This window comes from Taeniopygia guttata, chromosome 12, assembly GCF_048771995.1.
Source record: "Taeniopygia guttata chromosome 12, bTaeGut7.mat, whole genome shotgun sequence".
Taxonomy (NCBI): Eukaryota; Metazoa; Chordata; class Aves; order Passeriformes; family Estrildidae; genus Taeniopygia; species Taeniopygia guttata.
Genome location: NC_133037.1, coordinates 6,796,002 through 6,820,522, shown reverse-complemented (window position 1 = coordinate 6,820,522; position 24,521 = coordinate 6,796,002). Strand labels below are relative to the sequence as shown.

The 24,521-nt window shown below is 44.9% G+C and overlaps 1 protein-coding gene across 4 annotated transcripts in view; it reads left to right on the top strand.

The window, feature by feature from the left end:
* The window catches only part of SYNPR (synaptoporin), a 100,448-nt gene that overhangs the window by 60,307 nt on the left and 15,620 nt on the right, over positions 1 to 24,521 (top strand). For 3 of the 4 annotated variants that reach the window (XM_002190670.6, XM_072935021.1, XM_004176942.6), the window contains one exon: positions 13,018 to 13,142. In XM_002190670.6, coding sequence (XP_002190706.4) covers positions 13,018 to 13,142 — 125 coding nt within the window. Of the gene's footprint in view, positions 1 to 11,630; positions 11,700 to 13,017; positions 13,143 to 24,521 lie in introns of those variants that run through there. The other variant, XM_072935020.1, reaches the window with a different exon arrangement.

Below are 24,521 nucleotides of genomic sequence, written 5' to 3'. Positions count from 1 at the left end.
GGTGCAGTCATTTCTCTCTTCCCATCACAGCTCCTGAGCTTTCCAGGCAGCACAAGTCAGAGACTGTAACAGCAGCCTGAGGAAAACAAGATGTATAGCTTTAATAGTTTCAGGCTACCTAATACTTGAGTTTGCAGCATTATACTGATTAATTTATTGACACTTTCATTCTCTCATACTTGAACCGTATCCATGGGAATCAATAGCTTTGGTGCTCCAGAAGTATTTAAGAACTCCAGCTGTAGCACAAGTTGGAGCTGCTATGAGAGCATGTTTGAGTATGTATCTGCTCAGAAAATCAACAGATTAAACCTAGAATAGTCTGCTACTCTCATGATACCAGGGTATGCTAATAGATGTATGAAGTGTACTTTAATAAGATGTTAGAAGGCTGTAACTGAGTTTATTAAACCCACAGGAAAAGGTAAGGATGTTGTGTAAGCCCAAGCTAAACTCTTCTAAAATCAAAGAGAAATTTCAGATTGGCAATAACTGCTTAGTCATTTAAAGCTGCTTTTGGACAGCTTTAATTATTCATCCCTCCCCCCCACCACCTTTTTTTTTTTTTTAAATGTAATAGTTCATGTGCCTTCTCTTCTTGAAGAGCAGCTGATGGGAATATTTGGTGGTGTGCCCCCCAGCAGTATCTCATGGGCTCTGCTGGGTCTGTGCCCTGGCTGAGCTGATGCTGGTACACAGCATCCCACAGGCAGCCAGGGCATTCCACAGGCGAGCCCGTGTGCTTTGTTCCTGAAAATGTAGTTAATAGGCACTCAGTTCAGAGGCTTTCTGGTGTTTTTGTGATTGCTATTTCACAAGGACCATGTATATTTAGAGCAGCTCTATAGCTTGAATGTTTGTGCTTGGCACAGAAAACATGGTACATAAAATGTGCTGTGTGCCACCACGTTAGAGAATAAGGTACACAGAAATAATTGTCTTTCTCACAGTCTTTTAGCTCCTCAGGTGTGGCAGGTATGGGTGTCTGAGCAATGCACATCTCACACACTTTCTAAGCATAATGCTGCTTGCCTGAGAACAGCATTGGGCATTTCTAACTTTGCTCAGCCCTGGTATCTGCTCAGTGCAGTCCTTGAGGTGAGCAGGGCGATGGTCAGAGAACATGTTTGAGTGACCCATGAGGGGAGGGGGCTGAAAAGCACAGTTCCTGCTCCTACCCTGCAGAACTAAAGGCCTGGTTTTTCTGTGCCATATAACTCATCATAGCAGGGGTGTCAGACTGTCCTGAAGCCAGGTTGTGGATTATTAAGGAAGGCAGTTGATCTCATCCTAATAGGTTTGAAGCAGGAAAAGTGGCTGGAAATGGCTGGTTTGACTGCAGGCAGGGGCAAGTCTCGTCCCTGTCCCTGAGGGCAGGTTGCCAGCAGCCAAGGGATTTAAGGCACAAAGTAAAAATGTGGTTAAGTATTTTGCTGCAAGACTTTCTCTTGGCAGAGGAGCTTTTGGCTGAGCAGAAATGATACCATCAGCTCTACATCTCTACAGGGTATGGCTGACACTAACTCAGGGGGACAGGAGAGCTTGCCCTGCTCACCATGTCATACATACAGAAATCTTCAGTGTCCATGGGGTTTTGTCTCTGTCCTTTTGCCCATCCTTGTGCTCCAGTGTGTGGTGATCCTTCATCTCCAGCTACTTGGTGGTAGCAGGTCTGGGGGCAGCTGCTCCCCAGCCCAGTACCACCAACCACCCCTGAGCTCTCAGACCTTGGAGCAGCCTCCATCACCTCCCCAGGAGGGTGATACCCACTCCAAAAGATGACTTCAGGCTGATGTGCTTTGCAAGCCTTGGGGCTGAAAATTTGAGGTTTGTGCCAGTGGGATGCAGACATCACTGTCCCCTGCTAGGAGGTGCGTCAGGGTTTGAAACATTATTATAGGAGTATTTGGATCCCAGGAGCTTCATTTCCTTTGAGACCTGTCTTCCTGGCTGCTCCTCTAGTAGCTCAAACAATTCCTAGAGAAATTCCATAAACCCTTTAAAAAATTGATTTCTTAAATATCTATCTCCTTCTGAATGTCTGATACTCTCTTCTTAGTCGAGTCCTTGGATATAATGAGTACTTTCCTCACCTCTGTTGATCCTGTTCAGATCAATAGAAACTCTGCAGGGGGAAAGGTATTTGTATTGATATTGGGTAGCAGCTGCTTGTCAGTGCTGGTGATTGCAGGGGGTACTTTATTCTTCATGTTACTCTTGATTAAGGGTTCCTGTAGAATTATATGACCATTTTTTTCCAGGGAATTTTTCCGTGAACTTAGGATGGTAGATGACAATCTAACCTGGAGTTTGGTTTTTCCTGATTTTGCTTGTGGGCTCTCTTTCAATTAGCAAGCTGAGAACTAGTAGTTTCAAATATTGTGAATTTGACTTGTTTGTGCAAAGCAGGCTGGAGACTCAACCCAGCTGCTCTGAGCAGAGCTGAGGTCTCTGAGTCCCTCCTGAGCTTGAGGTACCACTGTGGGATGCAGGCATTTGGGGGCTGTGCCATGGATTGGGAACAGGGAAGGGCCAGGTTTCTGTTCAGTGCATCCCTGCTCCTCCATGCAGAGCCCGAGCAGGCAGCCTGCTGTGAGATGAAGAGATGAAGCTGCTGCCTGCCAGCGCTGCGGCCGCGTGTCCCCACACAGGAGGCAGGATTGCTGGGGAGCCCCGGGGACACGGAGCTCCTCGTGTGCCTGTGGTGGCACAGTGCCAGCCCTGAGGAGCTGGAAGGGCCCATGGCTGTGTCTGGGCTGCAGGTGACACCCTCCTGCAGAACCGTGGAGCTTGCTCAGCATTTATTTCCATTTATTTTCTTCAGTGTCCAGTGCAGATGGAGGGTCTGGCTCTGCCTGTCCTCAGTTTGCACATGTGTCCAAAGGTTGCAAAGAGCCCTTACACCTGCAGTGAAACTCTTTGGTAGCTGATCTCTGGGGCCAGAGATGTGACAGTACTGTGAAACTCTTCAGCAGTCCTTCCCTGTTATGTGCCATCTCTTATTTTGGAGGGGAAAAAAAAAAAAAAAAAAGGCGAGGAAAGAAAAGGAGAGAGATGTGCTAAGCTCATCTGTAGAGGCAGAGACAGGTGATCAGCATGGGGTATCTGCAGTGCTGTGCCTTCCCTCTTCTCTCTTTTCCAAACCGCTGTGTGTGTGTCAGGGCTGTCTGTCCATCTGTCTGTGCACAGGCTGGGTGGTGGGAGAGCCCTGTGCCACCCGAGGGCTGTGCAGTGCCTCATCTGTCACCAAAACTCCCCGGCGCCGTGGCAAAGCAAATATGCTGCAGCAGGCTGTAAAGCTGTAAACATATGGGCACTAACAACAGATTAAGTGAGTGATTTAATCTAAGGGGCCTGGTAGATTACCATAAAATGTATCTTAATTAGAAAAGCAATCAAAGTTGCACGGAGTCAATGAGGATGAAACGTCTCTGTTGGCAACAGTGAGTGTTCTGTCCCCATTCCAGGAGATGTGGATGGTGGTGGATGCAGCCCATGCCCACTTTGGGGGGTTTCCTGGGGTTTGCCCTCTTCAGCTCAGAGTGCAGGCTGCCTTCATGCTGAATTATTTGTTCTTTGACTGATGAGACCATCCTGTGAGCTGCTCAGAATGAGTCTGATGAGACTCAGGTTCCTTTAAAAGCATTTACAAACCAGAAACTGCTGAAGGCGAAGGAAGAGAGCATTTGCCCATTTTCCTTAAAACTCTGTACAAGTATCTGAAGATACATCTAAGTGTTTGCAGCGTGTAGTACAGCTAGTCCCAGATAAAGGATTGGGGCTTCTAAGTGCTACCATAACACAAATAATTAATAAGTCTATCTCCCTCACTGTGTCCTTATCTTTTTAGTGGGCATGGCCATAATTAGCTTTCACCTGATTCTAAGTTTATAGCATGTTCAATTGCTTTTTCCATTCTGCTTGTGTTTTCTCTGCTTCCTTATTTTAGTGGTCCTGGCTTTATTCCACAGGCCAGAGTCTATAGATTAAAAAAAGCTGGATATTCATCTCCAGCAGTGCAGACGTAAAGATTGCAACAGCCAAAAACATATTGATGCATTATTGGTTTTGTGCAAATGTCTGCTTCTTTTCCGGGGTCTGGGAGGATTTGAAGTACATTGGGAAGTGGCACAGAAAATTTGCAGCAGCTGCTGGCAGCTGAGAAAAAGGGAAGGATGACTGGTTGTCTCAGAATTAAATATTCTGAGCCATGAAGGAAATGGAGAACATTCAAGCAAGGTTTTTGAAAAGTTTTTCTCTTTGTGTTTGGAAGCAGGTATGGGTACAGATCTCATGGAACATGAATTAAGGGGTGGAATAAAAAGGAGACAGGCAAGAAGTGTGAAGCAGGATAGGAACAGGACAACTTAACTTGTCCAGATTAAGTGTTTCAGAGCTAGTGAGATAAGGACAATGTTGTTAACATTTCGTAAATATGTTGTGTTTAGGTGTTGGGTTTTATGATTTAAGTGTGGGAAGGAGAGCAATACCATCTCTGGGGACAGAGTATGAGAGGAGTGGCAGAAAAGAAGAGGAGAGGGAGGTTTTCATTTAAAAAATGTTTCTTGCTCAAAATGTTCCCTGTGAATTCCCAGAGCTCAGCAAAGCAAATGTTCCTTTATAGCCCATCATCTTAATTATTAAAAAATAAATTATTTTTACCATGTGGGCTGATATTTAGCCAGGAGCAAATTCTTATTCCAGCCTTTTGCACAGAGGTGGGTGTTGAGGTCAAAGCCAGCTCCAGTGGATTTTTCCATCCAAAACTGGTTTGAGATAAGGCAGTGGGCCTCATGTTTGGAGACAGAGCCAGGGCAGGCGTGTAGGACAGCAGGTGACAGGCAGCAGATGACACCAGATAGTTACACCCGAGCCTAGGGAGCTGAGAGGAAGCTACTAATGGCCTCTGATGAGCATGGACGTGATAATAATGAGGTTTATGCCCTTTCATTCACCCAGAAACATCTTCAGGAATGTATAATCCCTGCTAGTCAATGGGCAATCATTAGGTCATAAATAATACAGCGTGATTGAAGGACAAGAGCCTTTCCTGTAATAATCATTTTCCGTCAGTGCTGGCCCGGGGAGGGTTTGGTTGCAGCCCCCTCACTGTGCCACGCTGCGGGGACCCAGCTGCCAGAGCATTTTCTGCTCAGAGCAGGGCTCCAGCCTCTCAGCTCCACTGTGTGCATCTGTCAGCAGAGCAGGAAAATTCTCCTCAGGAGCCCGGGTCCGTGGAGCAGTGCTGGGAAAGGAGCTGAAGCTAATGGGAAGTACAAAGGCACAAATTAGGCGAGGAAGCAGTTCCAGGAGCCATCAGGGAATGTTGCCAATGGACAATGTTGCCTGGTGGTGATGCTGGGAATTGGGCTGGGCTCCCTGGCTGGGAGAGGCGCCTTGTCCCAGCCCCAGGGCAGATGTTGTACAGATGTTGTGCACGTTGTGTACAACGCTGCCTCTGCAAGCTGGGTCTGTGGTCCCTGCCACGCAGTGCTGCAGTGTGGTGTAGCCCTGGCTGTGGCTGAGTCCCTGTGCCTGTATTGGCCAGCCAGGCTTTAGAGACATTAACTTCAGGGGCACTTTCCCTTCACAGAGTGCTCCCACGTGTGCATGTCACTCAGCCGTAATGTAAATCCCTGTGGTCATTAGAGGGAGTAAATCCTACTCAGTAATAACTTGGATCGTGCTCTGTATGCATTTTATTACATTATGGGCCATTTTAAGCCCAGATGCTTTTGAACCCACCAAGCAAAAGAGGAAATGAGCAGCCATCCAACCTTTTTTATTTTTTAATGTTTACTTGTTACACAATAAATCCCATATAACCAGGCTGTAAAGTCTGCACAAAACCTGTTGTTTCCTGGAGGGAGCAGAAACAGAGTTATATTTATGCTGGGTTGTTGCACATTACCTGTTAGTAAAATGAGAATTTACTTGACCTATTAGAAAGCTCTCTTGTACCTCACTGTGGCTTTCCATGGTTTTGCCTGTGGTGATCACATGTGGTTGGTGCCAAAGCAGCTGATGAGACAAGAGGAGGGGGACACAGAGTGGGAGTAGCTTCTCTCTGGGCACTTGTGAAGCTCTGGGCACTGTCACAATGTGGATCCTCGTAGAGACTGCCACGGTTGTTTGTTTTTTATTTTTGCTGGAAGTCTAGGACTAGAAAAGCTGCCAGGCCCAAAAAGAAGCACGTCTCTGCTGCAGTGACATATGTCACAGCATGAGTCATTCAGGGATTATATGTACAAATCCAAACATGTCTGTCCAACTTGTGCTCCCGTGTCCTTAAATGAAAAGGGCACAAAGGGGAAGCTGTGGAGGCTGCAGGGGAAGAGCCACGACTTCCAGGCTGTTCTACAGCCAGAGGGGAAAAGAGTTGCAGGTATGTCTGTGATACATCCCAAATGAAGCCATGTACACCCAGTAATTACCCCAGGTTCTCCTAAGGCTGTTTGCAGCACCTGTTGGTGTCTTTTGTTCCATGGAAGGCATGTCACCAATTTGTCAATGTCCATATGCTGGAAGCAATTTATGCAGTAAATTTTAAAAACCCTCAGGATCTAGTTAATGCTTACCTCAAACCTTCGGCTAATGGCTAGAGGTGCTTGTGTAGGTTACTCGTGTCAGTACCTCTGTACTTCAAGGCTTTCCACTGAGTCCAAGAAGAGATGCTCTATATGTGACTATTTTCTGCCTGTTAACTCTTCCATGCATGCTGCCAGCCTTAGCATTAGCTTTCAACTTTGTGGCTGACCCATTAAATACTGGATGAAGCAGCTTGCATTACATTTGCAACTTAATAAATAGGAAAGGCATTACACAGTCTGGCTGGCTATCTGGAGGAACAGTGTTCTTTACCCCAACAAATGGCTATCTAATCCTCTCATATACAGTTGGGCTTTATTCTATTAAAATATAATGAGAAAATACTATCATACCATTATTTGGTGCAGCTAAATGGGATTTTTAGAATACTCAATGGAAGATGAATGAAAAAGATAAAGGTTTTCTTCGAAGCAAAAGATAGAAAATTGTCTCCTTGAGATTAAAGTATTGTATAACCAAGTTATTATAAAATGATCTTTACTCACTAAAAATATCCCAATTTAATTTCCATAAATCTTTCCATTAAGAATCAAATCAAGTTGTTGGTTTGTTTGGTTGGTTTTTTTATTAAAAAAAATGCTAAGCATTAAATGTGCTTCAAACAGAGGATGCTGTGGGGTTCTTGCCTGCTCTGGCATCAGGTCTTTCCATCCAGCTGGTGGCATCAAGGGCTGCTCTTTTGGGTGCTCTAAAAAAATGCCAGACAGAGGTTTAGTGCTGTAGATGGCCTCATGAAGACCCCACAGCGCTGTGGGGAAGTCGTGGAGCACATTGGTCTCCTCCAGGTGAATAACAGTGGCATATGTGGTTCTTCATGCCTGAACTTCAAGCTGCTCCCTCATCTCTGGGGATTTCACTCCACACAGACCAGGGCTGGGTTGGCACAGGAGCCTTCTTAGCAATGCTGCTGTTTATTTATAAGGTGGGGACACTAAGTCCCAGCAATCAGTGAACTGTGGCTTTAGGGTTTGTTTCTCAGCAGGAGCAGAATATATTTCAGCTTTCTCCCTGTGTAGTTGTTGAAGGAAAATGACTCCAGATAGTTGTCACCCCCCCCACCAGAACTGCGTTGGCTGCACTGCTATCCACCTCCAATTCATCAGCTAGTCAAGTTGATATAATTAGGAATCCCAAAGTCAATAATCTGATAATCTCCAGTGCACAAAGGCTTGTATGTAGGAGAAGTGATTCCAGGAAGTCTGCAGCTCAGATCTGTGCAGGAAAAATGCCAGATTTTAAAAAAGAAACAGGCAGAGACCCAGAGGAGAGAGTGCTTCCTAATCCTTCACTGGTGACATATTTTGGGCCATCAGTTCTGCAGTAAATGTTTCCCGTACAGTCATTTAGTGCCTTCAAACCTTCCCTTTACAGCCTTAATAATAATGTTCAATGACTGGTCCTGCCCTATAAATAAATAATCTGGGTTTAACGAGGCACTTTGCTGGGTGAGCGCTGCCGGCTGCGGGGGGACGTCTCCAGAGCCCTCAGAGCAATGTTCTCCCTCCTCACTCCACACACGCTCCTGGCCACAGTGGGAAATGTGAGGCAATGGAACATTTGGCAAAGGTTTTGCAGTCTCTCTGTTATGGTGGTATGGAGAAAGGGAGGTCTCAGATCCAGAAATTATGCCAGGAAATAGGTCTGCTTTTAAAACACTCTGAACATGTAAAATGACTAATAATAGTGCAGGAGTTTTGAATTATTTCAGGTTGCTCTTTCAAAGTGTTAGGAGTTCCCCTTGGCATTCCAGTGCTAGGGCAAGAGTAGGGGACTGGGGGGATGTCTTTGGGAAAGCATCCAGCAGGTTCATTCCCATTTTCCTTCCTTGGTGCCAAGAGAAGGCATTGGAAGCCAAAGCAGGTAGTGAGCTGCATCCCTCACAGCCTGTTTTTGGCCACCACAGCTCCAGGCAAGACTAACACTTTCTTTTTAAGATCTTGACCTCCTGGAAGACCCAGCAAGGAGTCCTCAGGCAGAGTAGGCCCTCTCCTTTGCAGCAGGATAGTTTTGGGGTGCATCCCCAGCAGGGTTTCATCCTGTCAGCCAGCAAGTTGCCACAGGCTGCAGCACAGGGCAGACGTGCTCCTGCAAAAAGCAAGTGGTTTGTATGGAAGTTTCATCAATTTTAAATGACACTGTTGTCTTCCTCCTGGGGTGTTTCAGCTGTAACATGCACCACACAAGCCTTTTCACTCACCTTGTCAGGAGCTCTTCTGCCTTCTTCTGGTGGGCAGAGCGAGCTGTTGCTCAGCAGGCAGTGAGGGGAATTGTCATAAAGCCAAACAGGGAGAAGGGATAGGAAATCATCCTATTTTTCCTTTCCACAGTGGGGATGAGTGATGTCCAGGGTCACATGCTGAGGCACTACCAACTGTTTCATTCACAGCTGGGACCTGGGCTCCCTCAGGGCATCACACACCCCTAGTCCCTGGCTGCTGGGTTGGGAAACAAAGGAACCAGCCTTGAGCCTGGATAAATGACAGCACCTGAATGCTGAATTACAGGATTCACTTGCCATTGCGTTGAAACCTGGCACTGGAAGAAGGGAGGTGGTCCCATAAATCATATGATGAACTTTTCCCTGCCCTGTGCTGGTATGAGAAGCAGTGTTGTGTTCTGCTGGGTATTACATTGCTATTTTTTCTCAAAGTGCTAAGGAACCAATTGGTCTTTAAAACATGCTTGTCTGATTTGACAGGGAAGGCTGGTTCATTGTTGCACAGTCCATAATAAATATAATTTCTGTTGGCTAATTTATATTGTGGTATTGTACTTCTTTACAAAAATATACCTATAGTCTAGGGCAATGCTGGAGGTCAAAGAGGGAATATCAACAGAACAGGCTCTGGGAATGGTGTTAACCACTTTACAGAAACTCATTGCCTTGTCAGCATTGTGTCTGAGACAGAAGGATGAGGAAGAAGGATGATCTTCCAGCCAGGCTGGACTGGACATGTGAGATGTGCATTGCTCCAGTCTGTGCTGGGAAGCACAAATAATGTTCCTTCCTCTCCCTCCCTTCAGTCTGTGGCCTCACTGGGTGGGTTGGTAACTGCTTCCACAGCACACACAGAATTCGTGGGATGCTTGGTGTGTTATCCCACATGGAATGTGGACCACTGATCCAGGCTGGGGACAGGCATTTTCCATTTCCCTGCAAGGGTCTGGGCACATGTGAAAGCACCAGCCTCCCCACTGTGTAACAATGGCAGGGCAATAGCTGCAGCTGCAGGAGGGGTGGGAGCACAGGAGAAAGCAAGGCTTGCCCTGCTCCCACTCCTGTGGGCAGGAGTAGCCTGGCACAGCCAGGCAGCAAGGATTTGTTGCCTCGGTGGCAGCACGTTTCTCCCATTCCTGCTGCAGGCAAGCACAGGACTGGCTGTCAGGCCTGAGCCTTGGCAGGCAGCAGCCGTGGGATAACCACGGGGAGATTTATCTCATGCCAAGGGGAGAAGCAGGATATGTGCACACTCGCAGATAGGCCTGGTGCTGAGTGTGGATTTATAGGCAAAGAGTAAATAGGAACATGGGGAAACACTTTCCCTTTCTCCATAAACTTTTCAATTTCAGAGAAGGCTGATTCAATAAAATTATCTCACAGATGGAGGTTTTATTGAGTCTGGCCCATAAAGCTCCCATTATGGGGTTTACAACTGCCTTTTACACAAATCCTGCTCTAATAAAATACAGTGGTGTTTACAGTATTCCTGAAATGGCCGCAGAATTACTGTGTGCACAAAAAACCAGCTAGTAATTCTTGGCTTATTGCTCCGGGCACTCCTCTGACAACACAGAGCAGCACAACTTGGGGTGGGGGGGAAGGGGAAATGCAGAGGTAGGAGGAGAAGAATTATGCTGCTGCTTGGCCACGATACTCCAGGGAAATACTGTTGATTTACAGCCCTCACTCTGCATTCCCTTGATGGAAACTGTAAATAGGCTTCCTGAAGGTGCTTTGTGTCCTCACATGCAGCTGTGGGGACTGGCTGGGCATTACTGGCAGCTGGGTGATCCCAGCCATCATCTGATCCAGCCACAGCAGGGAGCCAGGCTTGGGCTGGCTGAGGCATTGCTGAAGTGTGGTAGAAAAGTCTGTAGCATGGTCCTTTTTCTCTTCCCACCTGCCTTGTGGGTGCTGCCTGGTGCTTGGAGCAGAGTGTGTGCTGGGCAAGGCTGGGAGCTGGTGGTTGTGCCTGGAGGGGTTTGCTGGAAAGCTTCTGGTTAAGAGCTGGTTGTGGGGTTAAAGTAAAGGCTGGATGCTGTCAATAGGGGAGAGGAAAAACTGGGAATTCTGGAGGAGATCCTTCCTGGGAAGGAATAGCCTGAGCTCTGTTTCTGGGCATGGCTCTGTGCCCTTGGTGAAAAAACGTGATGACATCCTTTATGGTGATTTCTAATGCATGATTAAAGGAGATGCATTTCAGTTGCACCTCTTTCCTCTGCTTGTCCCCTTGCTGACAGTGTTAGCTGAGAGGTGATGGCTCTTTTTTATGGCAGGTCTCACACTGCAGGCTTTCAACTTTGCTCTTTATTTATTAACAGCGATAAATGTGCCTATGTACCTGCAAAACATTTGCATTTGCAACTCTGTTAATTAGGCCAGAAAGCAGGTCAGTGTTCTCTCCTGTTCTCCTTAATATATTGTCTTCTCCTTAATATATTTGTTTTCACAAATTGGCCTGAGGTGTTTAATGCTGATTATCAGTGCTGTGCTACATGTAAGGGCAGAAACTTCTTGCATGTACAGAGGAAGTGTCTCATTTAGGATGAATGAACACTATTTAAGTTGTAGTGAAAACATTATTTTGTGACACATATTTAACAAGTCAATTCATAGTGAAGTTGAGCTTTCTTCTTTGCAGTGAGGTCAGCAAGAAGGATTAATTCAATCAAAGTTTTTATTAACTTTTCCTGTCATTAGGTACCTAAATACCTTTGCAAATCTATCCTCCATGTATGATATGCCCTGATCACATAGGAAGTGAGTGGCAGTGTGGAAACTTGCATCATTCTCCTGTTATTCCCTGTGCTCCATCATGCTCAGCTCATCACTCTGTACCCAGGGAGGTTCTCCCTGCCCCAGTGCCCAGGTGTCACTCCTATAATCTGTCACTCTCTGGGGAGAAGGTGCACATGCAAAGCTGAATTCCAAGGAGGCTGGTGAAACTTGGGGCTTTTTTTATGCTGCAAATTGGTAGAACAAAGATTAATGGCATGTTTTACAAAACCTTGTGCAGCAAGAAAAGATCTAGTTTTTCTGTTTATTATATTTTCAGTCTGTTATTTTGCCATTACATCTGCTTGCTGCATAATTTTTCAGTGTCCAAAAACATGGTTTCTTTCCCAGATATGAACACTTCATTTCTTCTGGGTTGCTGATTTTAGCTTATTTAATTGTGGGTGGGATTGGGCATTTGCTTGCCATTTGCCTGATCTGCCCTTCTGTAGATCTCACATAACTCTGTTAAAACTAATGGAGTACCTCAAGGCTATAGTGCTGCAATCAACAAAATCTAACCTGTCCTTTAATTTACATTACAACTGCATAAATAGACTGTCCCCACTTCTACTTAGGATCTTCCAAGGAAGCCTACATCAGCAATGTTTGAAGATACTTATGCCTGCTTCCAATTCCTTTCTTTGAACCCTTGATATAAAAGCTGATGTGTCTCTGCCCTGCATATTCCCTCCTTCATTATTTTTCTCCTGCAAGATTACAATGTGTTATAGGTTTGCATCAGAACCACCCAAGCTCTTTTTTCTTTTCCAGTTGCCTGACTCTAGGCAAAGTCTGGAATTCCTTTCTGCTTTGCAGTCAGTTTACTTCACCTCTATGTCCACTTTAGATTATGGTAGTAATTTAGGAAAAGTAATTGAAACAAACACTGTGGGTTTTTTCTAAGTCATACATGAAGTGGGAGAGGGGCAGCTCAGGTCTGTGTTTTGCCACATAATGTGATGGCGGCTGTGTGAACTGTCTGGGTCTGCTAATGCTACTTCTGGTTACACGTTTTAAATACTTCTGCCACTGTTTTGTTTGGGTTAAAAATTGCTCATTATGTTCAGTCAATATCCATCCTTCTCTTCTTGTCCAATGTCCCCTGTCAGTGGGGTGATTTAAATAACTGCTTGGGCTGTGAATCCCAAATAGGGTTCAAGACAGGAGGGGAGATGTGAGATGGACAAATGGGGATGTGTCTGTCTGTGTGTGGCAACAGAGCTTCATGTGTCACGGTTCTTTGCTTTTGGGAAGGGTGCAGGAATGATGTATGGCAATGCTTTAAATGCATGGAGTGATGGATAACCTGACCCGAGGGGCCCGGTGCTGCAGCTAGAGCTACTGCATGGATCTGCTTGTGGTGGTCGCTGAAACGAAATAAAATAAAAAATGTTGTTTGTTTTTGACAGCTTTTTGCAATCTTTGCATTTGCAACATGCGGCGGGTACTCTGGAGAGCTGCGCCTCAGTGTGGACTGTGCAAACAAGTCCGAGAGTGACCTCAGCATTGACATAGCCTTTGCCTACCCCTTCAGGTAACCGGCCCGCGCGCTTCGGCTCTCGCGGCTCTCCTCCGCCTTGGGCTCAGCACCGCCCCGCCGCTCCACAATTCTCCCCTGGAGTGCAGGAGGAATGAGTCTGGCTACACCTGGTGCGGATGGGGCCATGGAACTGCGATCTGTCTTCTCCTCAGTGGAGAAGAAGACAGATTCCAGAGCCCTGTGGAGGCCAGGAAGGCTGGGGGAGTGGAAATTAGGAGGCAAGGAAAAATGAAACAACTCATCATTCCAAGATGAAAAACTGCAGTGTAGCCATTAACTTAACCTGGAAATGGAAGAGGTTTCCTATCCATAGCAGTAGCAAGAATCTGAAATAGCTGCTCCAAGGGAGGGGGAAGCAAAAAGCCAAAATGAGCTGGAACCATAATTTTGAAATGCTTTTGGAAAATTTTATTAATTTCCTGTTTGCATCTCTTGGTGTCTGAATGTTTTAAACCTAGTGATTTAGGAAAATAGTTTTTATAGGGTTTTTTATGTTTTTCAGTCCATCTGAAAACTGTAGTGTAGTTATACATATATATATCATGTTCATGCCATTTAAGATCCTGCTTCAAAAGGGCATCCACAGTCTTTTTTTCAGATATGTCAAGTCCACTGCAGAAACCGTTCACTTTTGTATAAGTGATTTCTTCAAGTAATTGAGCTGATTAAGAAAAGAATGCATAATTCAATCCCAGGTCTAGTACACTATGACTCTAAAATAATTTTTCTTTCTTGGGAAATCACATGCTGTTTTGCTTATGATTGCTATGCACAAACCAGACTTGAAAGCATCTATTTCTTTAACATGTTCTAAGATACAGCAAATCTAAACAGTGGGAACTGAATTTGATTCCTTGAAATGTTGTTCTTGCTTGACATATATTTATTACTCTAAAAAGTCACATTTCCTGGTATTACAAATGTTTATTTTTTGCCTTGAATATGTCCACATTTTCTTTCCTTTCTGCTTAGTATGCATAGGAGAGATCCTGAAAATTGAGTTATGTGAGTTTGCAATTTGATTCACTTCCAAATAGGTCATTTCTCCAACATTCATTATAAATACACCCTGTAGTGAAGTGCTTTTAGTTTGCATGATTATAAAATAGTATTTTATTTTAGAAGTTAATAAAACAGAGAGAAGTAGCCCTCAAGTGTCTCCTGGTGTTTCACCAGGCACATTGACCATTGTTTCTAGAAGGAAGTGGCTGGATCTCCAACATCCCACAGTGTAACTTATTAGAAAGCTGGAAGTAATTGATGGGTAATGTAACATTCCAGCATGTTGCAGAGATGATGCAAAACAGGGTTTATTTGCAGGAGGGATCCAGCTGAGGCTGTAGCTGGCCCTTGAAGTCAGCATGCACAGATGGGATGGATGGCATGAACAGTGGGGTGGTTGGCTACATGGTATAAATACACCTGAAATGTGCAGGTGAGAAGGGACATGACATTTAGCTGCTGTTTTAGGAGAAGCGTGGACATACTCAGATTTAGTGCAATTTGGGATTTTGTTTGCAAACCTGAGGCATATGCAAAAAGTATCCAGAGATGTGCTGATTACATGAGGCAGCAGAAGTGTGCCTGGAAAATCTGCTGCTTTGGAACCTGGTGTCATCTCAGTGTTTTATCTAAATATTCCTGTGACTTTCTCATGTGTTTGCTATTTTTGCTTTTCTCCAGTGCTCCTTCCACAGAATGGAGATGGGGTGCTCTAAAAACAGAAGTGAGATTAGTTGGGAAAGGTAACATCTCAGAGCAGTGAATAAGCTTGGAAAAAGCAGCTCAGAAAAGTTGAGTCTCTAATCAAGACTGTGCTCCTCAGGCTGAGGCTCATCTCCCTGCATGGGCTTGTAGGCATTGTTAGGTAGGATGAATTTCCCACTAGTTGTCTTGCAGTCAGGTCCATCTTCCCATGGCATTTTCCTTTCAAATGCCTTCACAGTCCTGATTATTGGCTGTCAGCCGGGGGAGGTGTAGGTGGAAGGAGAGAAGCTGCTGAGCATCTGACACCCCGCTGCTGTTGGGGCTGTCAGCGGTGACACTGAAGCAGTCAAAATACCTGAGTGCTGCTTTTTTATGAGCTGCAGCTTCCAGCATGACTTGAAACAAAGAAAGTCGTGCTACCAACTGCTTTCATTTCTGTTGCTGGGAATTTGAGGCTTTATTTTCTCCTCCTGAAAGATGAACTGCTAGACCTTGGCCAGTAGATGACAAGTGTCAAGATCTTTCAGCTGGTAAACAAAGTGGTAAGGCTGAACAGGACAGCTTGGCAAAGCAGGAAGGCTTGGGTGTTTTGGAGATGATATTGAAGGAACCTGAAAACGTTCCTATTAAAGCAAGATCAGAATGGGGAGAGAGTTTTCCAGTCTGAAAGGGTGAGCATTGCACTTGTGACCACATGCTTCTGAGGCCAATCACCTGAGCTAAAGAAAAGGAGGATGCAGGAAAGCAAAACCAGTGCTGGTGGGGTGTGGGTGTGATTCGTGTGGCTCCAGGCCAGTCTTGAATGCACAGAAGCAGCACTGCACTCCACAGCTGGTAGCTCCAGATGGTCCCAAAACAAAGGAGCATCTTCACACCTGCTTATTGAGATTTTCCTCAGCCCCAACCTACAAATTGCAAAAGTCTTCAGCGAGAAATAAAAATGAACCCAAGAGAAATAATTAGTACAATTAGACAGGAAGTTTTGAAACATATCTTTAAACTAATGTTAATTATTTCTTGGGGTTTTTTTTAAGTTGTGGCTACATGGAAGTTGTGTTTGGCTCCTGTGTTGCCTTGCTGCTGTTGCAACCCTAGTAGCAGGAAATTGTGGAGTACCAAAAGGAAAATCCAAAGAAACCTTTCTCACAAGGTGGCTGCTTCTCATTTCTGCTGGCATCACTTTCTTAGTTAGTTCTGGACCTGGATTAATTTGTCCTTTGAAAAGGGGGAAGTGAGGAAAAGCATGAAAGTGTACTGATCACTGGCCACTACCAGAGTAATCTGGTGCAGTGGTGCTTTTGCACTGCTGGGAGACAGGATCCCTGGGAGAAAACCCATGTGGTGATGCCTATGCAGGGTGGCTGTGTCAGGAGCAGGAGGAGGCTGTGCCATTCCCACCTGAGCTGCTGCTCTGAGCTCTTGCTACTGGGGTGCACTAACCACTGAAGAGTCCCACCAATATTGACAAAATTGGCCCCAAATCTGGCTCCACCCTCTCTCCTAGAACAGCAGATGAGATGGATGCTTTTCTATCCACAATTACACTGATTCATTTAAGCTTCCTGCAGCCCACGTCCATGACTCTGTAGTCACCCTGCAGTGTGGAAATTACCCTGAAGTCTAAACCCTAATATCCTCCAACAGTGTCTCCTGGAGCTCTGCCACACTCTTCTACAGATCTTGCCAGACTCTTCCATGCTTAATCTGATATTTGTAAAGATGTTTTAAATATTCACCTGAGGGTTTTTTTTTTCTCATTTTGGCCTAATTCTAGTTGTATCACAAAACATTTCTTCCTTCCTCATGTTTTAAAGCACAAATCAGCTGTTCTTCTGGATACCTGTATATGCATTTTGGAAGTTTTTACAAGTTCAAATGGAAACAATTTCTCTGGCCCTACAGTAGCTGTTTTTCTCTAGTATTAGGATTTGTGCTTGACACAGAGTCTGTTCCAAATTTGGCACACATTGGGATGTTCATTAGCTTGACCCTCACCCAGGCAATGATTCTTTGAGGGGTGGAAAAAAAATTCAGCATTTTGGGATTATTTGTTACTCTCACAGTCCATCACCCTTTCAGATTGGATTTGTCACTTATCCAAGTGCCCTGAAGCAATATGTTTTGTCTGTAATAAGTCCCAGTGAAGGTCCTATTTGTTTATTATTTTCTGTGATCCCAGAAACATTTTTATCATGTACTTGGTTTTTCCTTGGGCTTACTTTGATAATAAGTGATTGAATAGTACACCCACTGGGTACATATTCCTTACTGGTATTCACTATTTTAAGATGCTTTTTCACCAGTCCTCCTAAAAGGAAGTATTTTTGTTTGCTTAATTTAAATCTGTACTGAAGATTTTTTGCTAGTTCATTATTCATTTCACAAACTTGATGTTTTTCTTGCAACTGGCAGAGTTGCACTGAAACATTTGGGCTTCTTCAACTGCTGATTTAAATGAACCTTTGCATCTCAGGAGTGTTCTTATGAAGGTGTGCTGGGAGAGGTACCCTGAGCTGAGGCCATCACCTGCTCTTTGTGGTTCTGCCCTGTCCTGGCCAAGGGAGGAATGCTGTGCCAGAGCCCGGCTGGGGGGATGCTGGTGGGGTCTGTGGCTCATGGGAGTCCCAGGAGCAGAGCTGTTCTGCTGGATGGGCCTGCAGGGCAATGAGAAGGGAGAACCATCTCAATATAGGCACCTAAGTTAAGTCTTGAGGCAGACCCTGGACTAAAATCTCTTTGCCTGTAGCTTTTGGAGATGCTTTAACCCAAGCATACTCCTTCGGGAGTATATCCCCAAGTTAAATGCTGCATGGGAATTAATTTGGAGCATCTCTTGTCTTTTCTTGGGGCATTCATCCTGAAAACTACTTGAAAAATATTGACCTGGAGGATGACACTGTTAAATTTTAAACACTCTCACCTAAGTCAGTGGTTAGGTGAAGTGTGTGCAGAGGTGTTAGGAGCACTGAGCCACAGTTACCAGAAGTACTGAGTAGGATTTCCTGGTGGTGTTAACGTGAGACCCTGATGAAAAAATGTCTTTGCACATCTTTGTATCACAGCAGTGAGCAAAACAAATGTTTTCCATTTTATTCTAAATCACCTATTAGTATATATTCAGTGTGCTAGTAAAGCTGTCTCTTCAAGTGGTTCTTCCTTCTGAAGGAAAAGGAAATTGTGTTTTATGGGAACTTTTCATTCACTTTAAGCATCTCATTTGAATAACGACATTCCCATTGAGCACCCTTGAAAGTGTTCACCTCATCTGCATGCAATGAGCAGTCTAGTCTTCCATTTGAAATATGACAGCCAGATCTAAATTGCCTACTTAGAAGCTACAAATTATAATTAAGGAGAAAACATCTAACTTTTTGAGCTTTGCATTTATCTTTCTTTAGAAAAGGCCTCTGCAAATGTTAGCACATTTCTGTGCCAGTTTGTAGTATCCTTCTATTTTTTTCATCCATTTGTAAATCTTGCTTCAGAATTCAGTGAAAAACATTCTGGCTGAAAGATTATGAATGTCTGTAATGGCTGGGAGACTGAGAGCTGCTGATAAATAGAAAATCTTTCAACTAAGTAGTTGCCTGCAGTACTGACTTTCAGGTCGCTGTGGTGGGCTCTGCTCCCAGACTTTTTGGGAGGTTGGGGATAGGAAACAGAGTCAGCTGAACTCCTTCAAGTTTGTGTTTTATTTTGGATGTTTTCACCTCACAGAAGATGCCCCTTCTGCAAAACCAAACTGTGGTCTCATAAACCTCCTGTGCATAGACAGGAGCAAAGCAAGCCAGCAGGAGCTGTGCACTGGCTTCAGGTGTAACCTGTGCCAAAATGTGGCTGCCCCAGTTCCCAGGAGGGTTTGGCAGAGCTCCTGGGAAAGTGAGAGGTGCTGGTTAAACTTTGCATGACCCATTCCAGCTTAATGAAGGGAAAAATCTCCATCCTGAGACTTCTTAGAACAAAACTTGATGCTTCTGAGAAGCAGATTTTGCACCAGCAGGAGTTGCAGGGACGACTGGATGTAGTTCAGAAGACCACGAGCTGTGCCACAGTGGTCCCTTCTGGATCTGCAATAGGCTGGTCTGGGAAAGCTGCATTAGTTTAGTCCCTTTTCTTGCCAAACTGTGACTGCCTCATCTAGCACTACAGATCTGGGGTTAACAGCTGAACTGATGAGGAAAAATGTTCAGTAATACATCAGCTAAGCTGGAGATTTTCATCAATATCCCTGTTGTATAAACTGGCTGTGTAGGATGGGCACTGAGGGCTCAGTCATGGCTTTAATTATTTTCCACAACTGTTTCAAACTCTGATCTCAGCAGTGCTTTTTATACCTCGTTTTGACCTCTTAATGAATAATTTGCCTAACCAGAACTTCTACTGTTAGTGGAAAGAGGAAATTGTGTGAATGAGGAAGATAATAATGTTGCATCCTGCTGGATAAAATTTAGCAAATCCTTCAGGTTACAAATATCTACGATTATGACACCTTCATAAAGTATCTTCCTATTTAATATGGCTTAATGATGAAAACTGAAGCATTAAGATATATTTGTAACTAGGAAATAGACCTTTTTTCTCAGTTGTGATTTTACATTCTGGTAATTTATAGGACTATCCAGAAAATTGCAGCTCAATTTTTCAAAATCGTTTATCTTTCTTTTTGTCCCCCTCGATGGAAAGCCAGTTAAATGATTTTTTTGCCATTCTGACATGAATGCAAGACCTATTTAACATATTTAAAGTATGGCCCCAGCACCTCCCTGTCAGTGAAGGCATCAGAGACCTTGGTCAAGTCTCTGTCCTGAAGCAAGCCTGAAAGCAGCCTGAACAAGGAGCTTGCAAAGCCAAACTGAACACTGACCAATGGTTTAGTTAGAGCTGTTTGCTCTTAGATTGTCTCCTGAGCTGTGGAAAAAGTGATCCAGGTCTGCAAAATGAGTACTTTTCTTTTCAGCTTTGAATGAACATAGTTTGTAATAGGAAAGAATATTTCACGTTTTTATAGCTGGCTCTAGTGATTAGAGTGCATGCCATAGTTCAGAGCCCTGATGTGATTTTTGCTTGCTTGTGCATGGCTACAGACTACTGAAGTAAATGAAAACTGCAAATCAGTGTTCTCCAATTTCTACAAGTCTTCAAGGACCACACTGAATGGGAAATGCTGTCTTTAGACAAAGAGAACAGTGGAATGGGAAAAAATGGGCTTTTTTACTTGAACAGCTGTGGTCTGCAGTAACAGCTGTCCATGAGTACGATGTACAGTGTAATTCCTATTGCCAGAGTTTGATTGAACTACTGCTGGTTTGATTAAAACAGATAAAAATATGGATGACTTTGTGACCTTCCTAGTTTTGAGGGCCTCCTCCTGACCCCAGTTACAGTCTTCAAAAGCCACTTTGTAGAAATCCTCAAGATTGGCAAAGAATGGTCATTACTGCCAGTTTGCACTTTTGGAACTGTGAATAAAGGCAAGTCCCCTTTTCTCACAAGTGAAGGACCAGAGATGCTTCGAGTCACCTGTTCCTGCATGAGATCTATAGAAAACCACCAGAAATCTGATAGAACCACATCTTCAGCTTCTCTTTGAGGCTGACCCTGTGCACGTGGTCCTCACCATGGCTGTGTTGTTGAAGCAAGAGACCACCCAGCACCCCCACAATTTCATGGCTTGGCTTCTGGGTCAAGCTGTTTTGCAAACAGCCAAGAAGCTGCAGCCCAAGGGTGGCAAAGCCTCTGCTCCTTCCTGCTGCTGCTGTGTTGGGCTGTCAGCAGGGACTCGCTGCTTGAGGAGGTCAGAGGAGGAAGATTTGTGAAACCATGAAGTCTTCAGTTAATTGCAAGGACAATTGTTAACCAAGGACAAGCTGATGGGTCCAGGCAGTATTTTTGTGATGGGGCTGCAGCTCTGCAGACAAGAGGACTTCTCCAGATGTTGAGGTCATCTCAGTTGCTGCTGTCATCAGTGTTCTGCTTCCCCTCTGTAGCTTTTAATCCCTTAAAACTCGAAACAAACACATCCTTGAATGCTGAACTGGGGTCATAGAGGAGGCTTGTCTTGGTTCACAGCTCTTCAGACTGCTCAGTTCTTGTCTTGTCCATGTACAAACTTTGCAAGAACACAGAGCTCATGGGCACACAGCTTGAGGGGGAAGGAAAGTGGTAGGAAATTTCTAGAGATGGTGTCTGCTGCAGACAAGAGAGAACACTTTCTTAAAACTTTGTAAATTGTAGAGCTTTTCTTTTGGCACTCAAAAATCGGATTTTTCCTGAATTTGGATGGTCCAAACTGGCTGGTTTTTCTTCAGAGGCTATATTTTATGCTTAACACTGTTCTAGTGCCAGAAAAATTATTCATTAATTCTTTAGACCAAATTTGTTCTTTAAGTGGAAGTTGATTTTGGATTTGTTGCAGCTTTTTCACCATTTGAATTTTTAATTTATATTCATGAGTAGTCTCTGCAGTATTGTGCAGTGATGGTGTTTTATCTGTGCCTGCCACAAAGGCTTTTCCTAAAAGTCAGACTTTAGGCAACTTCCCTTGTAAATTTATTTTTTTGCACATTTTCATGCTGTCAGTACAGAAGCAACCAAAGCAGCCACCCTTCGGCTTTGCTGTGTTTGATATTTGATCCCATACCCTGTATGGCACATGGTGACCCAGCTGGGGGACAATCAAACATGTGCCTTTCCCCTTTTCCCTGCTCCAAAATGTGCATTTGCAGATTTTGCAGGGGCTCTGAAGATTTCCCCAGGACTGTAGGGGATGGGATGCATGGGATACCTTTTGGTCTCCTCTCACACCTGGATTCTATGTTAATTTATTTTCCAGGAGGTAAATGCTGGTGGCATTTCCAGGTCCTATAATTTGCCTTCTTCCATGAACATGATGACTTTAAAAAAAGATAATTAAGGGTTACCTTCCTTCTGAGATAGCAGCAAAGTTTCCCAGAGACTAGAAAGCAGTTTGTCCCAAGAAAATAGCTCAGTGAAGGGAAATCAGAGTGTATTGCCACTAGTCTGTACCACAAAGAATGTAAGTGCCCAATCTGAGAAGGTTTCTGGGCTGTAAAGACTGGTGGAGCATGTCTTTGAGCACTGTGCTCTGCTTGCACAGCATGTGTTCCTGAGAAGAGCTGTGAAATTCTCTTGGGAGATAAATCTGGGTCTTGGATAAGGCTGGGAAGTGGGGTTGGGATCACCCACTCAGCTCTGCGAGCACTCCCAGCAGCGTGTGTTCTATAAAGAGCCGTTTTTGTTGGCTTTTTGGTGCTACGATGGAGTAGTAGGGTTTGCACTCCTGCTACAGTCTGGGGAGGCTCGTTCCCACGGCTGGCACCGGTCCAGATGTTTCTTCCCCCAGGAGAGTTGTGCAGGCTGTTTCCCAAGAGCTTTGTGCACACAGTCACTGGGAGCAGGTCCTGCGGGGGGATCTCAAGCTGAGGGTGTGGCACCACTGCCTTCTCCCCACCACCAGTGCTGTCCCTGTTCCAGTGCCTTCAGAACCCAGCCTCAGAGAGGTGTGTGGCTTCTCTTCCTGGAGGCCTGAGCAGCTCAGGGGCTCTCAGACTCACTGGTTTAACAGGAGAAATTAAAGTGGGGTAGAGGGATGGAGCAGAGGGACCCATGAGATGCCCAGCTCTGGGTGGGCATCGTGGTGAACCTGCTCTGAGCTGCCTGTGCTGGGGGAATTGCCCCTATCCCACAGTGTGTGACAGCTGTGCCTGGCAGTTTGTCCTGATAAACCAGTACTGTAGGAAAATCACAGAATCATAGAATAATGAGGTTGGAAGAGACCTCTAAGATCATCGAGTCCAACCTATGCCCTAACACCACAACTAGACTATAGCACCAAGTGCCAAGTCCAGTCTTTTTTTAAACATATACAGAGATGGTGATTCCACCACCTCCCTAGGAACACAATTCCAGTATTTTATTATTCTTTCAGTGAACATTTTTTTCCTAATATCCAACCTAAACCTTCCCTGACGTAGCTTGAGATTGTGTCCTCTTGTTCTGCCAGTTGCTGCCCGGTGGAAGAGACCGACCCCACCTATCTGCAGCCTCCCTTCAGGAAACTGTACAGAGCAATAAGGTCACCTCTGAGCCTCCTCTTCTCCAGGCTAAACAACCCCAGCTCCCTCAAACATTCCTCACAGGGTTTGTGTTCCAAGCCCCTCACCAGCCTCGCTGCCCCCTCTGGACATGCTCAAGCATCTCAATGTCCCTCCTGAACTGAGGGCCCAGAACTGGACACAGCACTCAGGATGTGCCCTCACCAGCTCCGAGTATAGGGGAAGAATAACCTCCCTGCTCCTGCTGGCCAAACATCTGCAGCACAGCTGTGTGCTAGAGAGGGCTGGGAACCTGGCAAGCTAGGAAATTTAAAGTATTAGGAGGGAAATATTTTTTCTTATTTTGACTGGACATAAAACAGAAAAGAGTGTAGGTTTCTACAGCTTTCCTGGTTAGCTTCCCAGCATCACCTTCTGGGTTTTTTTTTTTTTGATCATGCTGCTCTGGACATGGATTTAGATGGGTATAAGCCACTAAAGTCAGCTGTGACAAAGGGTAGAGCTTTAGGATGTTCAAATGTCCAGGATAGGAGCTAGGAATAAATATTTGCAAGATGATATATGTATTTGTGTGAAATGGCTGGTGGTGTTGAATAATTCTAGAGTGATGTGGGCTTTGGAATTCATTTTTTGGTAATAAATGGAGAGGTTTTATTGAGCAGACAGAAGTTCAAAGTGAAATATTTTCAAATACTCTTTGATCAGCCAATTCTATTCCTTCTTCCTCTAGAAAGGAAAGAAACAAGAGACCAGACTTGGATTGCTGAGTCAGATAAAGAATTTTAATTTTGCTTTCTGATAAAAATGAACAGATTTTTTTAGGGGCAGGTATGTGGTAGAAACGAATGTGCTGCTCTTTAGGGGAGGAGGGTACTGAAGGGGCACCTTTGGGTGCTGGGGAGTCGAAGGGTGTTGTTTTTTGGGGCAGCTGGTAGAGTGAGGTATGGAAAACTACTGGGATAGTTAGAAAGGGTGGATAAACATCTCATTTCTGAAAGGCTGTGGTGTGTGCAGGCAGCACTGAGATGTTTGTCATGGCAGATGGGCAATGTAAAGGTAAGGGATGGGAATACTTGAGTAAGCATAATTTCTTCATTTTGGGAAAAGAGCTGTTGGAGAGCAGCTTGGGGTGAGAAACAGTCTTGTCATTGTTAGCAAAAGGGTAAAAACTTCTGATTTTACCAGAATAGCACAAGGTGCAAAAGAGCCAGGGTGCAGTCACCTCCATGGTAGCTGCTGTCCTGCTGAGGGGCAAACCCCATCTCATCCCCACAGCTGCCCAGGGCTTGAATAACATCTCAGCTATTTGACTTTGAAGGGCTGGAGAGAACTTGAGCATTAATGGCTTCAAGGTGTTCAAATGTGGCATTAACAGGCTCTCTGCCTGAGACTAACTTCAGCAGCTCCTGGGTGCAAAGATTCAGATCCTGTGGGAATTGCTGGGTGATGGTTTTGATGCTGCAGGGTTCCCCACTCAGAAGTTTGTCCCTGCAGAGCAGATCTGGGGGGAGGAGGAGATGCAGAGCTCACTCCATCCATCCTCCTGAAGCCTGGAAGGAAGCCTTGCTGTGTGAGCAGCCTTGCAGACAGC